Below are 26,980 nucleotides of genomic sequence, written 5' to 3'. Positions count from 1 at the left end.
CTCAGCCCTCCTCAAGTATATCTGCACCCGTTAATGAAATTCCTTTCTGAAGAAACACTATCTAAGACAGTACGAGTACATTCCCTGCTAAGATTAATTCATATTTCATGAATGTAAGTATGCCCTTATAAAATGGGATAGCACGACATTATATTCCTAGTGATTACCTTCAGGCGCCGATATTGTCAATTTACACGTGTCATCGTATAAAAATGTTATGTCACTTATAGAACACAAATGTAAAAAGTATTACGAGGGAATTTCGTCCAAAATGCAGTCTATTTATGAGTATTTCATGTTCATATTAATCACTCATCTGCACGTGTGTTTATATACAACGCTACTGTTGTAAACAAAAATGACAAAGCGCCGCAAGTCATTACCGCAGTGTCAATGAACTTAAATCTCCAACAAACTACTAAATGAAGGGAAAATGAAAGTTTATTTCTGCTTTCTTGCAATTCCTCATTCAACTTAGAATTAGTTTCATACATGAATTACATTTCTGAACTTATAACGCTGTTCATTTCCGAAGATCAAGTTTATTTTCCAACAACACATAGACGCGCAGCCTCCGATTGACGACTGTTAGTAATGCCCCGCCCCTTCGGCTATCAACATGCAACGCACTGGGTTTGAGTGTATCTACAAAAATTTTCACAGCCTTGATCCGCCATCTTTCCTTACTAAAGACGAAATTTGCACAACATATTTTTTACTTTACTTACCTTCAAAATCTTCCTGAACGTTTTTGATAGAAGCAGAGAAAGGTTCCAAATCAACTCCATTATTTAAATTAAGCAGGTTTTGACCTTGATCTAGTTTTCGCCGTTTTGCTGGTGAGGAATAATCTACAGCCTCAATGTTCTCCGCCATGTTCCAGACTCGCTGGATATTGGATGGTTTACCGGAAGTACCCTCAAACTACCTTTCCCGGAAGTAGATGGCGTTCTTTCACAGAGTTGAAGTGTGTGGAGTGTGTTGTGTGTTACGGTGTCTTCTAGAACGGGAAAATGGTAATGTATACACATGTGTATTAAAATCGATGAATGTTAAAGGCATCTCTATTGAAAAAATTGTAGAAGTATAATATTGTTATAAAAGAGAGACTAGCCATTCTAAGAAAGTGTTCATTTACGTATAGATTATATTCTGTAAGATAATAATGCACTTGTAAAGGATTGTCTGTTAATGCGTTATAAAAAAATGTACAAAGAAATGTAAGATAATTAGATACTGCTTTTTATATCAGTGTTGTGGGTTGGTCTATATTATTACGAAATGTGAAAATAATAGGGTGCCTGTAATACATTTTGGTACATTATTTAGTAGTGCACAAGAAAGTGTGCAAGGGTTAGATTTAACGACTGCTTGAGCGAGCTTCGACAAACTAGGTATTGAAATTATAAAAATAATAAAAAGACATTTATTTCGAAGTTGGTCGTCCGCCTAGTTTTTGGCTAAATGCATAAGAATTGGTTCCTTCTGTACCGAATTTTCATATTTCACACTATTGCCGAGCGAGCGTGAGCGAGTGAAGGTGGATTAGAGCCCGCAGGGGACATTGTTTTCTGTCTTGATTACAGCCAAATGGGAAATGAACATGTGTTTTAGAACCTTGCTGTCATGTTGGTTTTGTTACTTACCATTACATTGAAAATTGTAACTTTTTCCATGATTCTTTATAGTGTTATTTGCTTCCATTTTCTACAATTTATTTTTAGATTTATCAAGCCATGACTTTTATTTGTAATAGATTTTCGTGATTATCACCTTCTTGTTTCACCAATTATAATGTTACATCATATCCAGGGCTGCGTATGTATACCTGCAGGCATATTTACGAAACAAATGTTCATTACATTCCCATAAGCATGCCATGCAAAAACCTTGCGCCAAATAGTTCCATGTTTAGAACCGCTTATATAGGAAAATGAACACAAATTTCGTTCTCCTTATACATTATCAAACAAGCAAATTATTAATTTCTTCCCAGTAATTTCTTTTCACAATTTTGCTAGAAACGGACGACTAACTTTGGAACCTAACCCAAAGATAAAAGTTTTCGTCGGGTAAACTTTACAAGACACGCTGCTGCTGCATCGACAAGTAGGGCCGTTTTAAAAAGTATAGTAGAGTAGGGTAAGGTGTAGTAGAATAGAGTAAAGTATAAATAAGTAGGGTAGAGGTTAGAAACGTTATCTTAGGTTAAGTAAGTTTTGATCCATTTTCATAAAATTATTAGTGTGTAATGTCTCGTTTCTGAGTGAGTATACGTGGTGAGGCGGGCGTTGTAAAGTTAACCCCAATTGAGCCGTAAAGAAAATAATCAACTTCACTGTTAATCCGGGTACATGTTTGCTGCACAAATTTATATATTTGTAAAAATGACAGGACAAATTTGCGAATTTAGTAAATAATCGAGATGTTGTGTTCTTACATGTGAGTTGCATATCTACGTAGCAATACGTTAATGAAAGTGTTAAACACAGATTCACCCATAAGGAAACCGTTTAACGGTATACAAAGTGAAGGGAACTGAACTATTTGAAGTCAGTGTGCTAACTTATGGAAGATTCCCGGTTACTTATGAAATTTACGTTAGTAATGCGATACGTTCCTTTGGAATACAAATGTGCAACCAATGAAGACATATCTGGATTTACCTATAACATCCTTTCTGTACCGAATTTTCATATTTCACACTATTGCCGAGTGAGCGTCAGCGAGTGAAGGTGGGTTAGAGCCCGCAGGGGACATTGTTTTCTGTTTTGATTACAGCCAAATGGGAAATGCTACATAGTCAGGTGAGGTAACTGTTTTTATGTCATACGTGTTTTATACTATCCTCCTTTGCGTGAACCCACCAGCGCTAACGCGCCCAAGTAAGTTCTTACAAACTTATTCCTTCGCTACAGTTCGGGCCGTCCTGTTGCGCTCCTTTCCGGAGTTGGTTGGGTAGCATTCGCGCTTTTTACTGACTGCCACGAAGAAGTTGTTTAATGACTGTTGCACTGAAGCCATCCGAGAGGGAATCTGCGCACAGGAATGCAGGTTCGCACCCCAAAAATGGGTTTATCGGGTAAATTGTTGTGCATTTTGAGGAAAAGTAAGTGAAACTGAGGTGACAGGAATAGTTGCAGTTCCGAAGATTATTGTTGCTGGTTGTTTTTGGTGTAAGAGGTGCACTTGTGATTTACGAACTAGTGAAAATGGTGCGTAAATGACACGGTTGTGGCACACTGGTATCGTGAGAGAGTTCTATCGAATTATACAAAAGTAATTAGCATCACTTGCTGATTTTGTGTGAGAAATATGGTCTAGTAAGCAGAAGAACAGTTTGTCGTAACGGTAAGTGTGAAGACGGATTGAAACTACAGAAAAGAAGAGGAATTTAGTACATTTTAATACTTTCTTGGATGGCATTTAGTGTCTTCCCAAAGCTGTGCAACACATAATCCGTGCATTTTATGCCATATAAAGTGTTTTTCCGCTATCTTCGGTTATGCGTATACCCACTGCCGTACCTCTTCGTGGACTCTTCCCTGCGGACACACCCCTTCGCTTTCGTCCGGGCCCTCCTGTTCTGACTTGGTTAGGTGGCATTCGTACTTTTTAGTGGCCACGTAGCACAAGTTGGTTCGTGTTTTATGCACTATAGTTTTCAGCCATATGTCTACATTGTATTTCGAACAATAATCACAGCCAAGTGAGCCTGGACCGCAACTTAATAATTTGGGGGAGCAACTAAATACTCGTTTTCAATTTTCGTGTTGTCGAGTGACAGCACTAATGTCCCAAGCATGATTAAGATTCAAAGTCGATTTACTAAGGAAGAAGTATGCAATGAATTTATGTATGGATCCCTATAATAACCCCATCGTCGTAACAGAGACTGTACTGGATTGGCTGTATGGCATCTGGCATTGTCGTGTAGGTGAATTGGCCCAGACTCCAGAAGGTGTTGATGCTTGCGCCGCAAATGGTGACTGAGGTATGAAGCGTTGACAGTAACGCCCGGTTAGAACTCGATGTGACATTGTTCGCTAGTGGTCTACTATGCCATGCTTAGGTGCATGCATGGAGGGCATGGCCGCGACCGTTCGGTCTATTTAATGGACGGGTTCCGTAAGAATGTAATGCACCCCGCCCGTAGTTCCTCAATACGCTATGCATTCTTGTGCACCGTCAGAATTTGTCCCCTAATTCTGACTCGCTGAAGCGATGTAACTCCCATTCTCTGAGCGGCCAGACCGAAGTCCTGAGTGCCTTCCAGTTAACCTACTGGTTGAGGCAGACCTACCATGCTCTGCAGGCATGGCGCCCGAGCGTTTCAAGGCAAGCTCACCTCCCCCATAGGCTCACGGTTATCCAGATTTCTGGGATTAGCTCCCGCATGGTACCGAATCCCACGGTATGACCACAGCCCGGCAGAGTCCGACCCTAACCCGGGGCCCAAGGCTATGCCTGGGGGGGCTTTTTCAATCCCGGCCCTGCCTACCTCTATCGTTCAACTGGCAACCGCCTTGTCGTGTAGAGGTACCACGCACACGTCGAGATACTCCCTATCTCATTCCGGACCCAATGGCACGTGTTAAGTCACCATTTGAGTTTGGTGCCGGCCCATGTCCCACAGAGTTCCCTCCCTTTAGCGGGATGAGAACCATTACCCAGATTCCTGGGATTGGCCCCTCCCCACCTCCGTTTGGTCCCTCCACAGCACAGTGGTTCAGGACGAGCAAAAAGCTGGCCAAAACCCAATTTTTGAAAATTGCGTTAGAAGGATACTGGTTTAGTGTATGGATTACGAAATATCCATAGTTTATTATATACAAATAATGAACACGAGTAACATGTAACGTGTGAGTTAGAAAGGGTGAAAGCTAACCATTGTGGACATATCTGTGAAATAGCTGCCAAATAGAGTATTTGTCATTCAAATTCATGGCTTGGTATCTGAGAATATGTCGTTACAAGAAACATTTGTTGTATATGGTACAAACATACCTCTCAAGCACTGCAACTATCCAAAGTGGCTATGCAGTATATTCCATATCTACGTTTCCTCGAACAAAATATGTTAATGTGACAAAATCTAATTTGCTTTAGCAAAAAGTCCACAAAACTACAGATATTTAGTATAGTGCCCAGCGTTCCCGAGCAGAGTTATTGAAATGGCCTGAAAGAATAATCCATGATGAATTGTTTTTCAGAAAGTTTAGGTGCGAATATGTGCGAATTCGTGAAATACGTGTTCCTTTGTGATTGAGTGTGGTGACAGGACACTGAAATTAATTATTCCTACTTTTTACGTGCAGGACATCTATAGTTCATAATGATGCTGAGACGCATCCAGGTCAATGCGAAAATGAGAGAAATGTAAGGACGTTGTCAAAGGGAACAAACACAGCATGTCCAGACCTGGGTTTTGACGTAATTGGACCTTGGGGAAAACCCAGCCCACGTTAGTGAAGACATTCGAATAATTGTTTCCAGGTTTTGCAGCCAAGTGTACCAAAAACTGTATAAGAGTGGCAGAAATCATGACATTTCCTAAAGACACATAGAGAATGGCTTGATGAAGAACTGACATTTAAATTCTGGAGACAGATGGAACGTCGATCAAATCCTGGCGGTTGTCCATCGAAAGATTTCAGAGAACCTATTGACATAACTAAACGGAGGAAAGTGGAAGATTTACGTACATCTGCAAGTACGTCGGAACTGGCTTTTGCTGCCAAAATGAGGCTTCGGGTATCAGAACAACAAGATGCAGAAAAAGTACTTCGTGAGATGACAGAAACAACTTCGACTAGAGTTCGTAAGATGAGACAAGCGTTTATGAGCGCAAAGGGCCAGAGCATTTTACTTAAACCGTGCACCAAAGAAGAGGCGCGTGCATTGCTTCTCGGTCGTAAGTTAACCAAAAACCAATACAACTGTCTACGTCTTGGTGCCAAAACACGCAGGGCAGAAATTTGTCCAAGTTATCACCAATTACTCGAGGCTAAGAAAGTTGTTACCCGTCAGATGGGAGTATTACTGTTTCAGATGTCAGTGTAGAAATTAAATCTCAAGCTTTATTGCAAAAAAAAAAAAAAAAAAAAAAAAAAGTTGAACGAGTCCAGTGCATCGAACAGCAGATTCAAGATCACCTATCAACTGTGAATGTCATTGGTTTCCAATTTACTGTGCATCACGAGCTCATTCTCACTATGGTAGATGGAAAAGTTGTAATGCACTCCTGAACAACAAATCTCTTCGAAAGTGTTATATTTGCAAAGCATCTCCCAATGAAATAAAAGATTTAGAGAGGGTTTCTTTGAAAGACATAGACGCATCCTCATTTCTCTTTGGATTGTCAGTGTTACATGCGTACATACGATTTTTTGAGTGCCTCCTTTATATTGCATATAGACTCGATTTCAAGATATGGCAAGTTCGAAAGAAGCACAAGGAACTATTGAAATCACGAAAACATGAGATTCGGAAGCAATTTAGAGCAAAAATAGGCCTTAATGCGATAGGCCCAAAGTAGAAGACAGTGGAACAAACAAGGATGTGAACACTACTAGATGTTTTGTGGACTCACACCGATCTTTGCAAATAATGGGGATTTCTGAACAACTGATTACACGTTTTTCGGTGATATTATACGTAATCAATTCTGGACTTGATATTGATCCCAACGTTTTTGACAGTTATGCACTGGAGACAGACTGACTCTTTGTTCATCTTTACAGTTGGTTCTATGTGTCTGCTAGTGTCTATAAAATTCTTGTTCATGGATCGGGTACAGAATGCCATTTTACCAATAGGTCAGCTTTCTGAAGAGGCACAAGAGGGACTTACGAACATTTCGGAAAGATCACTCATGCAAATTCTCTCGCACTATTACGAATCAAGATATGCTGCATATGCTCCTTATTACTTTTGATCCCTTTCTTTCGAGTATTAGGCACATGGCTACCGGGAAGAGAAGACGTTGCTTGTGACACGAAGGACGACTGCTGTTAAAGACGTCGGAGCGTGGAGCATAAGGAGCCAACGCGGCGTCCAGCAAACAAAAGAATGAAGGCATTCCATTTTTATTCAGCGATATTGATAGTGACAGTAATGATTGACTTACAAATGTGATTTACAAAATGAATTCTCGTTTTTCATTTATGTGTGTGAGTGTAATGAAGACTTGTATGCATGAATGTAGTGCAGATTTTTATGTGTGTGTGTACTGACGTAATGCATACCAATACGTAGTACTTAATCAGTATTTACAAACATTTCCTACAAACTCTCTCCAGCACACAGGCTAGCGCCACCGAACGATGAACGTGTTCGTTAATTCTTAGTACTATAAATATACAATTTTCACATATTTGAGGCATTAAAAGCATTTTGTACATTGTTATAAACGGTTATAGGTTTTGACCAGGTTTTTGCTCGTTCTGAACCACTGTGCACAGGCTGGAATCCGACACCCCTCCCCTCGGTAGGGTCAACTCGATGTGACAGGATAATTTCTTCTTGGTCGTATGACACTATCATCACCTCCTTCATGTTTGCTGGCTCGTGCCTACTTTTCCGGTTTTGGGTGGCGCCGTTCACTCAACTGACTTTTCAATTCAGGCTCGTAAGATCTTCACCACGTTTCGTCACTTGCAATAATGCGTTGCGAGAAGTCATCACCTTCCTCATTGTAACGTTAATGGTGTAGGTAGGCCCGCACATACCCACCTGTGCCACTTTGAAACCTCGGTCAGAGCATGGGGTGCTCATCTGGCTGCAATTTTCCGCATGCCAAGATCTTGTGTTAGCATGCGGAACACTGATCCTGAAAATGTTCAGCTCCTGTGCTAATTCACTACAAGTCCAGCGCCGAACACTGTCAAATCAGTGTCCGTAGTCTTGCAAGATGAATTTTGTCCGTAGCCATTCGCATATGCTCTCCACCGGCATTTTGTCTGTTGACTATCGTCCCGACTGAAATGCTGCAACCCATTTTGCCACTGTCCAATCCGGTAGAGCAGCTTCACCACAGGCCTTTATTAATTCTGTGAATCGTCCTAGCGTTTCACCCTCGTGCCACCTCGAATTTGATAGGCCCACGCTGTTTTGCACGCGTGAACATTCCGTTAGGGCGGTATTTCACACAACAATCACTTTAACAATGTCAACTCGCCACACACATCGTAATATGAGACCGCAGCAGCGTTGAACTGACCCGTGCACATCCACGGAGCACACTAGATTCGTCGTTTGTCTCCTGCCCACACAACACTCCAATCGTAGCCGTGTTACCAGTTCGAGTTAAATGACACTCGTATAATGATAATACCTGATAATAAACTTTTACCAATCATGGAAACGTTAACCTAAGGAGCATTCACTCTTGACCAGTAACAAATCTACATTGGCTTCGTCAAGTGAAACGCTGGAGTGTTCAGGTCTGGTGTAGAATAGTGGGTGAACATTTTTTTTTTTTTTCATACATGGGACTGGTGTAGAATAGTGGGCCTTTTTTTTTTTCATACATGGGACTGAATGCTGACCGATACATTCACTTCCTAGAAAGTGAACTTGGTTCCCCAGCTCACAGTGCACGACGAACGACAGCATGTTTGAATAATGTTTTTCGCAATCGGTAGATGGGACGGGAAGAACCTGTCAAATGGCTGGCTTGTTCTCAGAAGTTTTCAGGTTGTTTGAGACAAGAAAATTACGATTTTAGAAAAAACTGCAATAAAGACATCAGCCGCGGAAGTTAAAATATGAATGTTGTTGATAAATAACGTAGAACAGAATATTATTTGAATGAGTAAATTATTATTTTTCGAATATAAACGAAAGTCACCAAAATATCTTGAACTCTTTCGGAGATGGAGCATTTTAATATTTTGTTGAAAATCTCACTCGTAGTGAGAAATGTCGTCTGAGGCGTCATCATTGGTAGCCTATATCTTGGGCCTGGATTTTTTTTCTTTTTTGTACAAACCATAAAGTAGGATTTCCTACTTTGTCCTGAATTTTCTGTAAAATCCAATGTCAAGGTAACTCTCTTGCCTGAATTGATATAGACTTTCTTATAATCACTGCTAGCAGGAAGTGGTCAATGTCAGTCAGCTCCTCTAAACGACCGAACATCAATTATGCTTTGTTTTTCCATCTGGTGAGGTTCAACTATATTTACGAATGTCGCGATGTGGAAATTCTGTACTTTCTACGGTAAGGTTTTTGAATGTTGAAAGTTTTACTTATACGTATTTCACAGGTACTTTTGGACACGTGATCCTGCAAATCCTTCTGTATTCAAGTTTAAAACATAGTCTTTTTTCGCTTCTACTGGACAGCCATCCAGTTAGGGTCGACGGATGATAAGAAATTGAACACAAATTCTATTTAACTAAAATTAGAAGTTACTAAGTGAATAAGAATTTTTTTTTTCCACACTATTGGCAGCTAATCTGGGTTGTTCAAGGGAAAAGTTTCCTTACATTGCCAAAACTTCATCTAAGGTACAAACAAAAATAAAGTTGCACCAAGTAGAATAGTCCTTTCTCACTTGTTAACATAATATCCAAGGCAGCACAAGCTTTTGTCTCATTGCACGAGTTTCTGAAACCCATCTGTAAAAAATTTCGGGGTCCAGAGGACGAAGATCTATTTTCATCTGAACTCCAAAATCATTTCTGAAAATTGACTTTGACGCTGGGACTTCAGTTGAGGAAACACGTGAAAATTACTCGGGGCCAAGTCAGGGTTACAGGGAGAGGGATACCTTTTACATTTTTATTTCTTGAAGTTTAACCCGTGTTAGTGCTTCGAATGGACATTGTCATCCAAAAGAATGTCACCAGCAGAAAGGAGTTCAGGACGTTTGTGGCGAATTGAGTTTTTTCCACTTCAGTGTTTGGCAATAACATACAGCATTGAATGTTTTCCCTTCAAAAACTCTGATTATTATTCCCGTGGAATCCCAAAAGATGGTTGAATCTTAAACTTCTTCCTCACAGGGGACGTGGGATGTTTCCATTCCATCGACGTCCCCTTGAAGTCTGGAGATAGTGTTGAACGAAGCTCTCATTCTGAGTCACTATACGACAGAGAAAGTTGGTCCCTTCATTGTGGTACCGGGTCAGAGAATTCAGGCAACGGGCTATACACATGCTGTGATGTTCTGTAAGTTGTGAAATCCATGAAATCTTCGCGTATCCCAGTGTTTCGTAGATGATTTTGTGTGGAGTCCCGACAGAAATGTTCAAATCAGCAGCTGCTTCACGAACCTTGATTTTTCAGTTGGACAGCACCGGTGCATTCAGTTTGTCAACCAATGTTGCGTCTCTGATTAGAGAAGGACCAACAGGGGATCTTCACCGAATATGCTTGTTTGTACTTCAGAAAACAATTTGCACCATTGTTCTGTGGATATCGATAGCAAGAGCATTTGCCCACTTATCAGATCGCAGAACGAATCTCTTTACTCCGACCGCCAATACATGTTGTTCTGCCACGACTGGCTGCTTCTTATGGCCAGGGCATGTTTCTCGGGTGCATGATTCATGCTAATCACACACAGCACAAACATTGCATTGTGTGGTAAATATAGAGGAAAGACGAAAGAGCACATAGCTACTTTCCTGTCATTATTGGCCCTTTCTAAAAGAAGGAAAGGAAAAAAATAAAAAAAAAACTTGAACGACCCATGTATGTTCTAAAATAATTTACACACTGAACTTTAGTCAGCGATTGAGAATGTAATAGTCTCACTCCCACGCATTACGTAGAACAGTTAACAATATTAACTGGGCTTCGTTCGGCCCACAGCGGAAGGAAAGATTAATTTTATTTTTGTTAAATTTTAATTGTAAACAATTCATATTGTTATTAGTAGTGTTATTATTTAAAAAAAGTATATATGTTTTACAGTTCCAAAGAGAAGGTTAGTTATAATTGTTAGATTAAGAACGACAAAATCGCTAAGAGCGTTATCTTCAGATGTACTATATACATTAACTGGCTGATCTCCAGTCAACTGACACCATTTAACAGCTAATTAAACTACAGAACACGCGTTAAAATTTAACACAATACTAAGCAAGACATATTCCTGTGGTAATATTTTTTTCTTCTGTATTTGTCAAGACACTTGAATTGCCTTTCATTAGGACGATTTTTTAGCATGAATTGTGAACATGTTTGGCTATTTACATATTAGAGTATAGCACTTTAGTGGCGGTATCTAAATTGTATGGATCTATATATTCCAGTACTTTAACAATGGAAACACTTTGAGTGTGTTTTATGTACAATACTTCTGTTTACAGTGTCACTTGACTCAGCTTCCGAAACAAATTCGTTATAACATCTTGTTCCTCCACACCACAATAGTAGTAGATTGTAGACGTTTCAATGCAACAGCATCTTCGAGAGTCAGTGCCTTTTTGTACAAAATTTGTCTTCATATCTACCCTCAATGGTGAAATCTACCTGATTTTGGATCGCTTTATATGTAGTGAATTTGGAAATCTAAGGATATATATATGGTATTAATGAACTATACCGACAAACTGTAGGAGGTGATTCCTTACATCAAAATAAAGGAAAAAGTTCATATAGACCTGTGGCGAAAAGTGCATATTTTCAGAGCTAGGGCTGTCCAAAATCGCGAAAACCCAAATTTCAGGAGGCCCTATTTCGAATTCCAGAAACTGGATGGTGGTCCTTATCAGCGTAGAGGAAGTCACGCATACGCAGTTCAAAAGCGCATATTTCATTAATGTTCAATGGGTATACAGAGTATTCCATGCAGGATGAAATTCTCAGACATGCCATCAACCTAATTTTGAGATATGCTCTGACTTTATGATTGGTCCAAAGTAAGCAAACGGTAAGCCTTGGTAACAGTGAACATGGAATCCTTTGGCGCGATGTCGGACGTGTTAAGGATCGTGAGCATCACGGTCTCTAGTACTCGGGAAAACGCATGCTACAATGTTTTCTTTCACGCTTATAAATGAAGAAAACGTGAAATGTACCGTGACGAAATACATCGCATCACACGTTATTCCGAATACAAAAATAATGGAGCTGCTGGTTTCTAACACTTCCGACTTCCCTCTGACACATTGGATGCCCATTGTTGTCTAGGCTTACTTCCTGCCTACTTTGGACCCTCCTTGAAATCAGGGTATATCTGAAAACTATTAAGTGCATGTCTGAGAATTACATCCTGTAGGAAATAGCCTTTACACCTGTTGAAAATTGACGAAATATGCACTTTTGGATTGTATGTGCGTGGCTTCCTTTACGCTGATAAGGATCACTATCTACAATTACTGGAATTGGAAAAAGGACCTCTTGAAATTTGGGTTTTTCACGATTTTTTACAGCCCTAGCTCTGAAACTATGCACTTTTCCCCATAGGTCCATATGAACTTTCTCTTATTTTGATGTGAGGAATCAGCTGTTACAGTTTGTCGGTATAGTTCATTAACATCCTATATATATATATATATATATATATATCAGGGTGGATTGATTTAAATCATTTGATTTTTTAAATAAAAATCGTTGATTTAAATCAAATCCCGAAATGAATTAATTTAGAGTGAAAGTAAGTAAAATCCCGTTTCTTTTCTATTGTTTCGATTATTGGAGGTTATTAATCATAATACAATGAGACTCAAATGTATGTAAGCACAGTATGAAAACGAGTATCATGTAGGGGATGATCAGTTTGAACGGGTTACGGGTGAACCTTTTCTTCTCTTTGTAACACTGGGTTTTAAAATTTCTATTCCAACGGGGAAATCACCATGGACGTTTAAGATGAAAACTCTTTTGTGTCCACGTCTATTAGTTTGTTTCCAGATAATAGGGGCGTATTTAGAGGGGTCCGATCCCCCCTCCGGAACCAAAAAAAAAAAAAAATAGATTTTAAAATTTTTGGGCGAAATTTATATATTAAATATATAGAACTTCCTCGGGATCGTAACACGACACATGTTGGATGCGTTAAAATATCGAATGATATTTTTGATAAAGTGGATACTTGACCCCTTGCAGAACATGCTGCAATCTGCGATGTGATCGCAGAAAATTTGCCGCGCCTGTGCAGGAAATAAAATAGCCAACAGAAAAGTATACAACGTGCCTGCTATGTATAGATGTCTTAAATGCACGGACAACTCGCATTTGAACTGTTTTTCACGTCACATAAAGCATATTTTTAACAATCACAAGTGTTTCTTCTGGAACTGATCATCTTGATTTTTTATTTTGGAATTCCTGCAGGGAATTCGTGTTAATATTCAGTTCAAAATCTCTTATCGTCGCGAATTGTGTTGAGGAATTTGAAGCTTTAAAATATATAAAACGATAATTATGCCTGTTGTGCTGTATGGTTATGAAACATGGTCGCTTACGCTGAGGGAAGAAAGCAGACTGAAAGTAATTGAGAATAAAATCCTGAAACGAATATTCGGAACCTAAAGGAACGGAAATGAGGAATGGCGAAAACTTCATGATGAGGAACTGCATAATTTATACCATTCACCAAATAGTTAGGGTCATCAAATCTTGGAGGCTCAGGTGGGCAGGGCAGGACATGTGGCGATAATGGAAGAAAGTAGGAACGCTTTCAAAGTTTTAACTGGAAGTTCAATCGGGAAACGACCATTAGGAAGGCCTAAGCGCAGATGTCAATATTAAGGTGCATCTCGCAGAAATAGGAATACAAAGTAAAAACTGGATCCAGTTGACTAAGGATAGAAATTAGTGGAGAGCTTTTGTGAACATGGCATTGAACCTCCGGGTCCCATAGGTCATAGAGTGAGTGAGTTAATTTTAGGCGAAATTTATATACTTTATATGTATTTCGTGCCGCTAGCTAGTTCCAATTGTTTAAAAATATGCCCCTGCCAAATATCAGTAACTGTCGTGAAAAGAAAAGTGTCATGTTGATATACATTGCTGTACTTTTTCCTTAATGCTTAAGAAACATTGTTTGGGATTGAAATAGGTTAAAGATTGGGAATTAGTTCAGAATTAAAACCCAACACTTTCACTTAAATGACATACAGTAATTAACATTTAATACTAATTCGTAATGTTTTTTGTTCAGTTCGCGACTTGTATTATACGAAGAAAAAGATTTAAATAAAAAAAATCGATTTAAATCAACAAAAATGATTTTTTTGAAAAAATCATGATTTTTTTTCCACCCTGATATATATTTAAAGCCTTTCGGGACATTGCTATTTTGCATCGTGCACCTCCTCAAGTGTAAGAAATGCTATTGAAGCCTACTACATTAGACCCAAGAATCCGGGGTTTAATACTAAAGAAGGAGATTAGACAGACTAGAATGATATTATTGACAACTTTAGTTATGCCAGCAGTGATTCTGCAGGATCATATCGTATTTAGAGGCATACAATCTTCTGCTGTGGTGTGGAGGGAAAGTTATTCTATAAAAGAAAGTATTAATTGTTATTGGCTTAATTAGTGAGGTTTTAAGTTATTTATAAATAAAAAATAGAAATATAGTATATAAAAAACTCATTGTGTTTCCGTTGTTTATTAGTGTTGGAATATATAGATCAATACAGTTCGATTATTACCACTGAAGTGATAAACACTAAAATGTAAATAGCCAAATACCATCACAATATAAGCTCAAAAATTATCCTATGAAAGTCAATTCTATTATCTTGCCAGAAATTATAATGACAAAAATTAATCATCATCATCAAAGAAACACATTCAGGAGCCATTCTTTCTATAACGGGTAAAAAAAAAATGTATTTGGTATGGATTAGATATAAATAAAATGAATTTCTTGTATGTAATAAAGTCTATGGTATAGTTTTAAAATGCTATTAATTTATTGTTTTATTTTCAGACTGAAGGAACGGCAACAATCCGGACTCGGAAATTCATGACTAATCGGCTGTTGTGCCGCAAGCAAATGGTAAGTGTATTCTTTTTATTATTAAAATATAATTTTAAACAGTTGCTTAATAATTTTAATTAAACGCAGAGAATGAGTGTAGATAGACCTTTTATGACAACTTATAAAGTCAAAGTAGAATAATACTAGCTCAAATGAAATGGCCACGGGAAGAATAAGTTTATGTACAATGTTTGGAAAGTATAACTAAATGTATCTGTAATGTGCTCTGGGAATCCTAAAAGAACTTTTATATTCCTGGTATAATTTCAGTAACTAATCCTGTTGTCTTCGACGGTATTCAGTAATGAAGAGCTTCGACTTCACAAATGTTTCTTACGCTTTTCAACAATAAGTTGTTAAAATTTTAGTGATCATTACACACACTAACTCAAAACTAGAAATACCGATACAAACGCACTGCACTCTCAACACGCGTTCCATGCATATGAAATTTATATTTGAATCATCTTGCTTAAGATCGAGTATTTGAATCGAAATAAGTCGAAACTCAGGTCGATCCGAATACTGTGTTCAAAAATTTAATTTCAAGCGATATGGCTGTTATTCTCTTTGGAAAATCTTTAGTTCCCTAAGAGGGTCCGCGGGAGAGGGGGCATAGTACTGTCCTGGAGCCGGGTTTTAAGTCAGTTTCATAAAATTGCATATCCTGAAAGGAAGGCCTGCACCAGCGTTTCGATATTTCTACTTTAAAGGGAAGAAATTGCATTTTTGTTTTCTTTATGTTAAAAACTAACTGAATGAATGCCTATTCTTCGCTCAAGAAGAATAGATTTATGTAAAATATTTGAACCCCCTTCTTTTCTTTGGATGCGTACTTGAAATGACAAAAACATAGCTCCACCCAAATGGTAACTATGTTTAAAAATTCATTTCAAACGATTGTGCCGTTTTCCATGATGAGGAGATAGCCAATGTCAATTTAATTGTGAAGAAGTTTATTGAGTTTCATCTGAGTTGACAGGATTGTAATGTGTCGCCATTATATAGCTGAGCGACGCTTTACAAAATACCCCTAAGGATGTTTTAAAAGAACACTGGTCCGTATCAGGTGATTTAGAAATCACAAAATCTAAAAGAAATTAAATTTTTTCGAATCGTTTCTGGATAAACAAACTGATATACTATCTATAGTGAAAGAAACATTTTGTAAATTAGTTAATAATATGTATTATGGTAAAATGTGTGTGCCTCGTATTAAACATCAAAGCTGTACCAACTGTAGTTCGTATATGATATTAAATTAGTATGAGTAAAATTAAATTAGTACAATGTTTAGTTTTCATAAGGCAGAGTAACTGATAATTAGCTGGATGATGATGCCTATATGTGATGAGATGATTCTAGTGTTTTGTTACTAAATCAGCCCTTTACAGAATATAAAGGAATAAATATAATAATAATAATAATAATAATAATAATAATAGAGAAAAATGTGGAAAATAAACATAATGATACGTAATAAGTGGATGTTATTTATAATGTGTAAAGCTAGAAAGTGGCTGTTAAAAGAATAATTGAATTGATCGTCAATTAATATATGAATAATACATCATCCAGCTGACATTACAAGCAATGGACATTTCCACTGATTTATATTATTATTATTATTGCTCTATAAAAACTAGTCTTTATTCTACTTATCCAAGCTATCCCAGCATAATCATTTTTTATTCAATCTTTCCTCGTCACACTACACATCGATCTTGATATTCTCATCTCCACCTCGTCCGTTATCTTTTCTGCGCCTTGTGATTACCCACGTTTCACTACTATATATCATGGCCGGTCATATTACCGTTTCATATATACAGCCTTTTAAGCTCAACTTTTTTTTATTATTATTATTATCTAGATAGCACCCCGCTTATTGTTCTCCAGTTTAGCCATTTATATTCCGTTTTGGGTTATGTGTGTAATCCTCTATCCTGGTCGAGATATGATCCAAGATACTTAAAGGTACGTAGAAGCCTCTCCTTGCACGCGTGGGGAGCTTTCTTCTTTGTTGAGTGCCATATATTCTTTGCTCTACTTATACTCATGCCTCTCTCTCTCAACACCTTTTTCCATTCTTCCTGTTTCTTCTCTGCCTTGTCTTTGGATGTTTCGCATATAACGACATAATCCGTCAACAGCATACTCCATGGTGCTCTACTTCTTAACTCCTTTTCTGACATATCCATTATCAAATTAAGGAAATATGGACTGAGAACTCATCCCTTATGTCAACTAACTTTAACAGGGAATCCTGTCATATCCACAGTATTCTTCACTTGAGTTTACTCTCTCTCACATATGTTCTTGTACATAATACACAATAATAAATTGCTTTATCATCAAAACTGTGTAATTTTGTACTATAGGCACGTTGTAAAGTAATCTTGATTTAAAAAAAAAAAAAAAAAAAAACTGCTTTGGGAAAATGAGAAGTTCCTGTTAAGAAAATTTATTTTAAAAGATTTAAAAATTAAGGCTTGAAAGCATCTCTAAAGTCTATCTGTAAAATTTCATTTACAGAACTCCCATAATGAAAAAAAGAAAAATAATAATAATAATAATAATAATAATAATAATAATGTACAGTCCGCAGCAAAAAACCTGCAACATCAACATAACGTCTAAGTGGTACGAATGACGCCAGAAGAAACCTCGGAGTTCTCCCCTGCACATTTATTTTGAAGCAAAAGACTTCGTCGTTTCACAATAAACTTATATCCTCATGTTGCAGGTTTTTTGCTGCGGACTGTACACTTCATACTGTTGTAATATATTTACAAGAGTGGGGATGAACTTGTTTCAGTGTTTAAATCACAAGTTATATTATCATTCCTTGAGTGCATGTTACCAAATTTAACTAATATTGTATATTTTTATAGATAATTGCATCTGTATACTACATGAATTGTAAAAACTTGTTAAATGTGTCCGGCTATATGCAAGACTTAATTTGCAAATAGTCATTTTATGCACCTAGTAATGGTAAGAGCTTGATGATACTGGTTGAAACATTAAAGCGGCTTATCACGAAAACTAGTTTGCAGACACCCCATAGGAAGAATTAATTTCTCCTCTTCGCATGTACAGCTTCTGTAAGGAAGGCAATTATTGTTAAAGAAGTTGTTTCTTCAAAGCAAAACACCATGGTATTAGTGTTGAATTGAGTAAGAGATCTCATCAGGCAGTAACAATTCCTGGGACTCATTTTGTGCGCTTTCAAGTAATGAAATTAATACTGAAAGACAAAATTTTGATGAGCGTTACACCATCTTCGGAATTTGATTTGGAAATGGACAAAGTAATTACAGTTTGTGTAAGTTAGTCTTTGACCTGTGTGGATGCCTCCCAGTGGTAAGATTTGATGAATCAGTACATACTGATGAAGGGAATGTAACTGCAAATTTTATGCACCCACATGGTTCAGCAGTATCGTATTGGTCTCATAGTGATGAATGTGGGATGCTCTTTCAGCATAATCTGCGTGAAGTGTGTGTATGCTTACAACAACAGGAAGATCATAACTTGCTACAGAAGAAAGTAATCGTTTCAAATAGCAGGAATAGTTTTAAAAAATCCAACGAAAATGTTCGGTGACACACTTGTAATTTACAAGACAAAAGAATAATTGAGAACACTTTTAGGCAAAGTAGAACATAAACGGTAAAATTAAATTTACGATGGAAAATAAGAAAACATCTAGTAATAGTAATTGCGATGTACAGTACTACAAATTATAATCTCGCGTTTTAATTTTTGTAAGTTTCTTAAAATTGTGCGTTTGGCAACAAGGCACTCGAAGAGGAGGGGGAGTCAGATGAAAAAAATAATAGTTAAGCCTTCCTAACACACCTTGTTTGCTGTTTGAAATATTCAGATCCTACTTAATGCAGTGTTAGTTTCAGAACAAGATGATACCTTGGCAAATGCAGAAAACTGTTGTAAAAGGAAACACGCACACTTTTTAACCCAAAGAAAATTGTTAGAAACAAGGAGGATTTTACGGAGTTCCCTCGCTATTAGTACAACTGAAAGGCAGTTCTACAGTTCGCTTTATATCCGTGCATGTTTAGTTCTTTCTTTCTACTGGGATTCAAAATATTTGTGTCTGGTTCGAATTCCACTGTGTGTTTTTATTTATATTTTTAAAACATTTCCTTGTGAAGTTATGCTTTAGAAAGTCGCTAACTGATTTCCGTTTGTATCCGACGGTTTCCCAAACATTAAGGAAATTAATAATCTTGAGTTTTTTAAGGGCTCACAGGTCTTCTACTAAATTATTACTGAAATGGGTTAAGCGTTCATTGTTCTCAGTATGCAATTGACTGGGAGATGCCAGGTATTTCCTTCTTACAAATATGTATGCGCTCTTGGAGAAGAAAATTTTATCCCCGGCAGTGATAACTTTTATCCCCTTCTACATGTTTTTCAAATCATCATTGGAATAGAAGCAAGGAACAACTTTTATTTTGTAGACGAAAATACTGTAGAGCGAAGGAACAGGCTGTGTTTAGCAAAACTCAGTTACCGGTAGTTACTCTGTCTGTCCGTCCGTTCGCAAGACTTAAACATCTCAAGGAGAAACATTACTTAATGGATCACCACCGAATTTGTTCAGTATAGTAGAGGGTCAAAAGTTAGGAATTGAGTTCGATTACGGAGATAATATTCTTATCAGCAGTGATAGAAATACACAATTACCGGCTTTTACGTTGATAACTATAGAACAAAAACTGTTGTACATGTATATTGGAGAAGCGGTTTTCTGCAATCGATTAAGCATTCCAAGACCACAGTGATCCGACAGACCAAAATTAATAAGAAATAGCTTGAAACGTTTCTTACGACCATACATTATAAAGTAGTACTGACCCCGCGAAGGAGTGGTTTATGATTGCATACATATAATATGTGATGACTAGGAGTATATGGGTGAATTCATCCCTCCTCCGGAAAATATTAAATTCATACACTGGTTCTTCTTAATTTTTAAGTATTCGAGCGTTATGCCAAGTAGTTGAAATTGCAATGAGGTCATCTTTCTCTCGTTCCGGTCCCACAGTCATTGCTGCTGCCCTCGTTAAAATAAATAGTTCGTGAACATTTGTCGCTATTCCCTTGGCAAGTTTCAATAGATCCTTCGAATTATTTAATGATGTTACCAACTTACAATTGGCCCATTTGCCAAGGGCGCGGTATTCATGATACACTAAGAACTCTGCAGAAAGATCTAATATACTGAAAATAAGAGAATCTGCTTGATTTCTGGTGCGCCAACAAACGAAAGCGTTTGCGATCCTTGACAAAGCTCCTTTGGAAGAGCTGGTGGGATATTATTGAGTATTAGTGATAATAATTGTATTGTCAATTGTTGTGTTCTTTTAACACAATATGACGAAGTATGATGTAATTACAAATTGTTTTCAATATCATTTAATATTTTTGAATAATCAAGTTTCTGTGTGCAAATACTTTGTTTTATTAGCCTTTAACATGTGAAAGGTTTTTTTGGGAGTGGGGTGGGGAGTCACTCTACATTCATTGGCCTTAGCCTGAGCTGGCTATCTACTAGATGTCACAATGCAAGCTCATTTGCATTTTAACAAGGGGGTGGTGAGTCGAAACAACCTCCCTACTAGAGATTTTACTTATGTAATAAACACATCTCACATTCACAAAATGAATAACAGTGAATATTAAGTAATACGAGCTTCAAACAGTAAAGGTGATCGTGGGCTTTAGTGTGGGGGTCCTGGTGCTTTGCACCCCCGATTGTCACAGTTGTGGAAGTTCTACAACACATTCACGAATATTGTCGGCGACTTGCGACGCCTTTAAACTTGAGATATCAGAAAGTGAATCTTCTGATTCCGAGCTTCACAACAGTAAGCACATCAGTTTCACATTAATTGACGGAGGAGAAAGTATTTGTAATTCGGAGTCTCCAGTCAAATTTACATCTCGAAAAACTGCTCGCACAAGTACAATTACATATCAACTTCACCGCGGGTTCAAATTGTAGATCAAGAAATGAAGACTGTTGCGAGACTGGATTCTACAACAGCAGTCTATTTAGTTCGAAAATATTCCTGGTCACATTGACATCGTGACTTCTTTTTCATTTTCACGAATTAATGACGAATGTTGGCACATTAACTGGAAACTCAACAAGCGATAGCCTCAATCAACCTTCATGCTTTGCATTCTTGTGTATCCGCTTCCCTGGGTTAACAAAATTTGGGATTATCACGACGACAGAATACTCCATCCACACTGGGAGAGCGGGACGCAAGGTAATTTTTATTTTAAACCTGTGACGAAAGAACTAATACAATAAGCTGCATTGATGCAGAAAAAAAGTCAAAATGATTCTGCAATGAAAAAGATTTTCATGATTTCCTGAGGAATATAATTTCAAAACTTGCCTGTTCACAAAATTGCGGTCATGGTCGAAAATACCTGAACATCGTACTTTGTTAGCTTGCAAAATAATATCAGTAAATAATTTCCCAATATCTCAGCTTAAGGCCGTAATTCGTATTGAATAATGGTCTGTTTTTTCACGCAGACTCTTCGACGAAAAGTAACTTAGTATAACTTGTGCCAATTTTTTTCTGGTTTTCTCAAGTTCGTCTCACTTCCCAGTCATTATCCTCACATGCTGTGTAATTAAATAGCGTTCTGACAAAAGACTTGCGTAATGAAAATACAGTGGAATTTCAGTCGACGGAACACGTGTCGGTCACATGTTCCTTGATCCCAGTATAAACTCCCAGCCTTGAAACTGAAACATTGTAGAGCATGATCACCGTGAAGTCGATTATTTAGTTGAAGTGGGAATCCCGTTAAAAGTTACTGTCGAATATAACCGAAATATAGGAAAGTTTACTCGGTATTAAGGAATGCAAATACGTGAGTACTTAATTTATAGTAAAAGTTTTTATTTAATTTTAGTTTGCGTATTTCAACACAAAAATCTTATTTCCCAGTGCAGTAGTTCAACTACAATGATATGTGTTCAAGAAGTTGCTAAAAAAACTGTGTGACATATCCCATTTTTATGTTTTATAATGACTTAACACGGAAACAGTGCAACACATACATGAAATATTTATGTGGTGTTTATAGTTTGGGTAAACAAACATGTTCACCAAATTTGAAAAATATCTGAAATGGTGGAGAACATTTTTTTAAAAAAAATATTTGTTTAATTTATACAGACTGGTCCTAATTTTTTCACTAGAACTGCTAAAGAACCTTTGTCAGTTTTACCGTGCTATTACCATCGTTTATGACATTTTTTTCTTTGTTTCACTGAGCTTGAGTCTGAAATGTATTATACTGGGTTCCAAATTTTAACCTACACTTCATTTGATACAACTTGTCCTTTCTGATAGTTACTTTCTTCTGGTTTCCTTCCTGCACGTGGTCATACCAGTCAGGCAAGGAGAATTGTTTTTATGGCAAAAGCACGTTCAGCCAATTATAGTGGCTCATTTCTCTCGCTCTGCAATGGTAAACATTCCATCCTTTCCGCACATTGCCAATTTGAATATAAACAAATGCAAATTGTTTTAGTCGAATATCAACTTGAGTAGTGAATCTGCTGCTTATTGAGAGCATTCTTTCTAGTTTTTTTGTCATTTAATTTTATAAAACTGAGATTTACTTGCAGCGAAGAAATTCTTAGTTCAATGCCCAACGCAAAAGCTGGCAACACAGCATTGAGCATCACGTGCGCGCAGCGAGCTGTCAGAAAGAACAAGTAGTATCAGTCTGAAATTTACTATAATGGGTTCCAAATTTTGTTACTATTTCATGAAATCTCTGTGTTGTTTACCTATGCGATATCTTTTTTACTTTTACTTAAAAATATAAACTAAAGTAATTCTAGGAAGAGCGATTTTGAAAGAGAAAATTGATAACCCTTTTCGTAAGACATTTTCTATAACTTACAAAAACGCATAATGCAAACAGTGTTCACTAAGAAACAAAGCGAAGAACTGCTGAATATTATTTATAAGTGTATCCCTGACCAGCTACTTCAACTTTCCTGACTAATTGTGTCGAGGTTGTTTCAGTGCGATAGTTTATGGTATAATTTAAATGCCTGGGCATTGTTCAGCAGTCTTTGCGTCATTATAATTGAGTGGAAAGCAAGAGAGAAGCGCTAATGAATTATGAAATAGTGAAACGCAAAGCAAGAAAATAAAGTAAGTTCCATTGGCTACACGGAACAAATAAATTTTCGTCTTAATGCATGTAACAGCGAACAGAGCGTAACTACAGTTAGTAAGTTATTTTATAGATTACTCTGCAATAGTGTTGTGGGTTCAAGAGTTCGTAATATATTAATTCTAAATTCGTAGGTGATGTTATTGAGAAAATATGAAAAATATAATTCAACATTCTCCACAGAAGATACATTAAACACGTACTGAAGGTTTTCAATTTGTTTCAGCATTTCAAGATGAACTTGCAGTTTCAGTACAAGCAAAGTAATTTAAGCTAGTACGCTTTTCCTTTGCTTTTTCTGTTGCTTTATTCTTTATTGCAATATTATACTTCTGATTATATGCGAACGTTCTTTCCTTAATTTTTCAGGTTGTAGACGTGCTACATCCTGGTCAGGCGTCAATTCCGAAAACAGAAATTCGAGAGAAGCTAGCAAAAATGTACAAAGTCACTCCAGATGTTATATTTTGCTTTGGTTTCAGAACGAATTTTGGTGGCGGCAGATCAACAGGATTTGCACTCATATATGACACATTGGACTTCGCTAAGAAATTTGAACCTAAATATAGGTTAGCAAGGGTAAGTAATAGGCTGTTTTGATTTTCTTATTTTAGAGATAGAACTTAATGATGCGTACTAATTGTTTTAATTTTAATGTCTGTTCAAAGTACCTTGAGGAGAAAATTGTCAGTGTATAAGATAGGAATTATTCCTCTGTAGTTTTCATGAAAATCTTACTGAGTTGTTCTAGGGAAGAATCTGCGCAGTTAGTATTTATCAGTTGGTTGTAAGAAAAGCAGCTTAACAATAGTTATTTCATTAGGGAAAGATGCTCTAAGGAAGATTATTACTCAGGCAATGTAATGTTGTAGTCTTTTCGTAAATTCCATTTTATGCGTCACTATTTGTATTTTTCTTTAAGAAATATAGTTGTAACTGAAATAAAGTTCCCTAGCATTGAAGAGAATGCACTTCTCACCTCCAAATTATATAAAACTCTTAAATACACTGCAGCATATTTACCGTACTGCTTCATTTTCATGGAATCCTAGTTTTTATTATTATTATTTGATCGATAGAATCCTCTATGGTAACATAGCTTTCTCCTTCAGGTCGTTAATTAGTTGGCTGACCTTTGCTATCTTGTATTGAACCTTTCCTAGCGCTAGCTCGGTAATAAAAGTCTACATGATTATATACATAATTTCTTCCCAATGAGAACAAAAGGAGAGCTTTGAAACTCTTTTTAACATTCCGAAACACTTCTAATGGTAATTGGAGTTTCGTTTCATGATTGTAATGTGTTATTATCGTACTTATTACTCTATATTTTCTTTCAGCATGGACTTTATGAAAAACAGAAACAAACCCGTAAACAGCGTAAAGAAAGAAAGAACAGGATGAAGAAGGTTAGAGGTACGAAGAAAGCTAAAGTAGGCGCAGCTGCAGGAAAGAAGGTAAGCTTCCCTGGTACATGAAATGTTAATTTTACTTCCATTATTTGTTTTGCCATGTGTAAGTCAACTCATAACTTAATGCATTTAGTTTATACATTAAAAGTTTTGAGTTACAAAGTACCATTTATTTTTGACACAATACAAATCTTCTGTAAGATTAACGCCGAGTCATGTACTAATGTGATAACACTTAAGCTATTTGGCGTAATGTCGTGGATTTATTTTATTTTATTTTTTCCTATCGGGTGAAGCTTTTTGTAGAGGATTTGGAACGAAGAAGTCAAAAAGCGGGAATGGAAAATGAATTAGTAGAAAGTAGAGAAAACATAATCATACATTGAAAAGCAGGTATAAGCACGTTTGGTAAACGCTTCATCAGATGGGGGGGGGAGGGGGAGAAAAATCAAGAAGCAAGAAAACAGCTGTCCGATGTCGATGTTACCGTGGAATGAGTTTAGTGATAATGTTGCTTGGATGAAAGTAGGTGTGTTTCAGGTGGAGAAAGATAAAACTAACGGAATTGGTTGATCGGTAAGAGTACGAAGGAAGAGAAACTGATGAATCAGATGAGAAGATTTTTTTTTTTTTTTTTTAACAGCTATAACAGTGTATTTAATTATTGTGATGTGTCCTGAATGATTACATCTACACGAACGCCCCGAAACCCCTTCATTCTTCAACCCTCCCCTTTCCAACTGTTCTCTCCCCTCTCATCCGATGAAGAGCCTATATATCTCTCTTGCACGAACAATCACAATTCTCCTGCAGCGGTTAAATCCCCCATCTACCAATCCTTCCTCTAGTCTTCTGTGTTTCTAGAGATAAAAAGACACTGTATTCCATTAAATACACGATCTGGTCTTAATTGTCTATCATACCGTACCTCACTACTTGCCCCGTCTTTCCGTACTTTTTTCAAAACCTTTTTACCAGGGTTTCTCAACTTTTTCCACCCAACCAATCATTACCAGCGACTCGCGTACCATAGGTTGAGAATCCCTACTCTATACCATTTTTTTTTCTACATACTGCATATATATTTTGTTTTGCATTATCTTTTGTTTATATATGTACTAATTTTTCCATTAATTTACGTACATTTCTTTTCAGTAATTTTCCCGTATATTTCGTATTTATTTATTAATCCACCCTTCCTGTTCATTATTATTCCTTTTTTGCCACCACGCATTCCATCTATGACCACTAAACTGAATTTACAGCTGGTATCATTATCATATGACCCTGTGTTTCAACAAGGAGTCCACTTGAACGCTTATTATATATTATTTTAAGAGTGAATGAGCGTTGGAACAAAATAATCCCGAAGAGAGAGAGAGAATCAGTTGTTTGGTACAGAAAAGTGAGAACATGATTACACGTTAAAATAGGTGAACAGCGAGCTTTTCTTAGATGGAGTGGGGAAAGGAGGGAAGAGGTGAAGAAAGCAATGTTTGGCTGTAGGGAGTCCAGGAGTTGCCATCTTGGAGTGAGGTCACGTGATAGTAACACATTATTATAGTTAAATCAGTTTCTCTCCTAATTTATTAGTTTTTTTTTTTTTCTTTTCTTTTCTTTTCTTTAGCACCCTTTCTGATCAACTCATTCCGTCCGTTTTAGTTTGCGCCATCAGAAACTCCTCACTAGTTAACATTATCACTGAACTCGTTCTCCAAGATGATCGTCCACTTGGAAGGGTTTCTCAACATAATGGTTCTTTTTTAGCATTTTGCAGTTTTTTTTAATAAATGAAGTAAAATGTTTGAGTTCCGGTATAAATTTTATTTTCACTCTTAAAACCTTTAGAAATACGTTTCTCAATTTTAACTTGTTTTGCCTACCTCGCTCTTAGTTTTTAAGACTTGTAATCGGACGAAGCCTTTGTTGCGATAAGATAGCAAAAAAAAAAAAAAAAAAAAAAAAAAAAAAAAAAAAAAAAAGAAAAGAAAAGAAAAAAAAACTATCTTTCCCCTTTTCTTTGCCATTTTGAGAAAGAGTAGAAAGACTTCTTTCTTTGTTTGAGGTGGAGCAAATCCGAAATACTCTACCGCATTTCAAATGTAATGTGTCCTTTAAGTTTATATGAGACTTGTTACCTGTAGATTTATTCATTATTATTATTTTCATGTGATTTTTTTTTCTTGTTGATGATAGGTATGTTCTTGTTCTAATTTTTCTATTATTGAGTTGTTAGAAAAGGAGAAAGAAAGAAAGAAAGCGAATTGATAGACAACTTTTAAGGTAACATGAGAAATTACAATTTTTCTTGCTATGAGTTTTGATGGATTTGCAAAACATATTCTGATTGAAAGCATTTCCCCTTTCAAAC

At 36.9% G+C, this 26,980-nt stretch overlaps 2 protein-coding genes across 3 annotated transcripts in view; one reads left to right on the top strand and one right to left on the bottom strand.

Moving 5' to 3' along the window:
* Sirt1 (Sirtuin 1) overlaps positions 1–876 on the bottom strand; it is an 81,533-nt gene extending 80,657 nt beyond the window's left edge. Inside the window, exon 1 of the mRNA XM_081726698.1 lies at positions 729–876. Within this exon, the coding sequence (XP_081582824.1) occupies positions 729–876 (148 nt within the window). The remainder of the gene's footprint in view (positions 1–728) is intronic.
* Positions 877–878: 2 nt separating this feature from the next.
* The window catches only part of RpS24 (ribosomal protein S24), a 41,815-nt gene continuing 15,713 nt past the window's right edge, over positions 879–26,980 (top strand). For both annotated transcript variants that reach the window (XM_081726701.1, XM_081726700.1), the window contains exons 1-4: positions 879–1,016; positions 14,900–14,968; positions 23,567–23,776; positions 24,538–24,654. In XM_081726701.1, coding sequence (XP_081582827.1) covers positions 1,014–1,016; positions 14,900–14,968; positions 23,567–23,776; positions 24,538–24,654 — 399 coding nt within the window. In that variant the 5' untranslated portion in view covers positions 879–1,013. The remainder of the gene's footprint in view (positions 1,017–14,899; positions 14,969–23,566; positions 23,777–24,537; positions 24,655–26,980) is intronic.

The sequence above is a fragment of the Thermobia domestica genome, chromosome 1, assembly GCF_964235325.1.
Source record: "Thermobia domestica chromosome 1, izTheDome1.hap1.1, whole genome shotgun sequence".
Taxonomy (NCBI): Eukaryota; Metazoa; Arthropoda; class Insecta; order Zygentoma; family Lepismatidae; genus Thermobia; species Thermobia domestica.
This window is presented reverse-complemented; position numbering and strand designations above follow the sequence as displayed.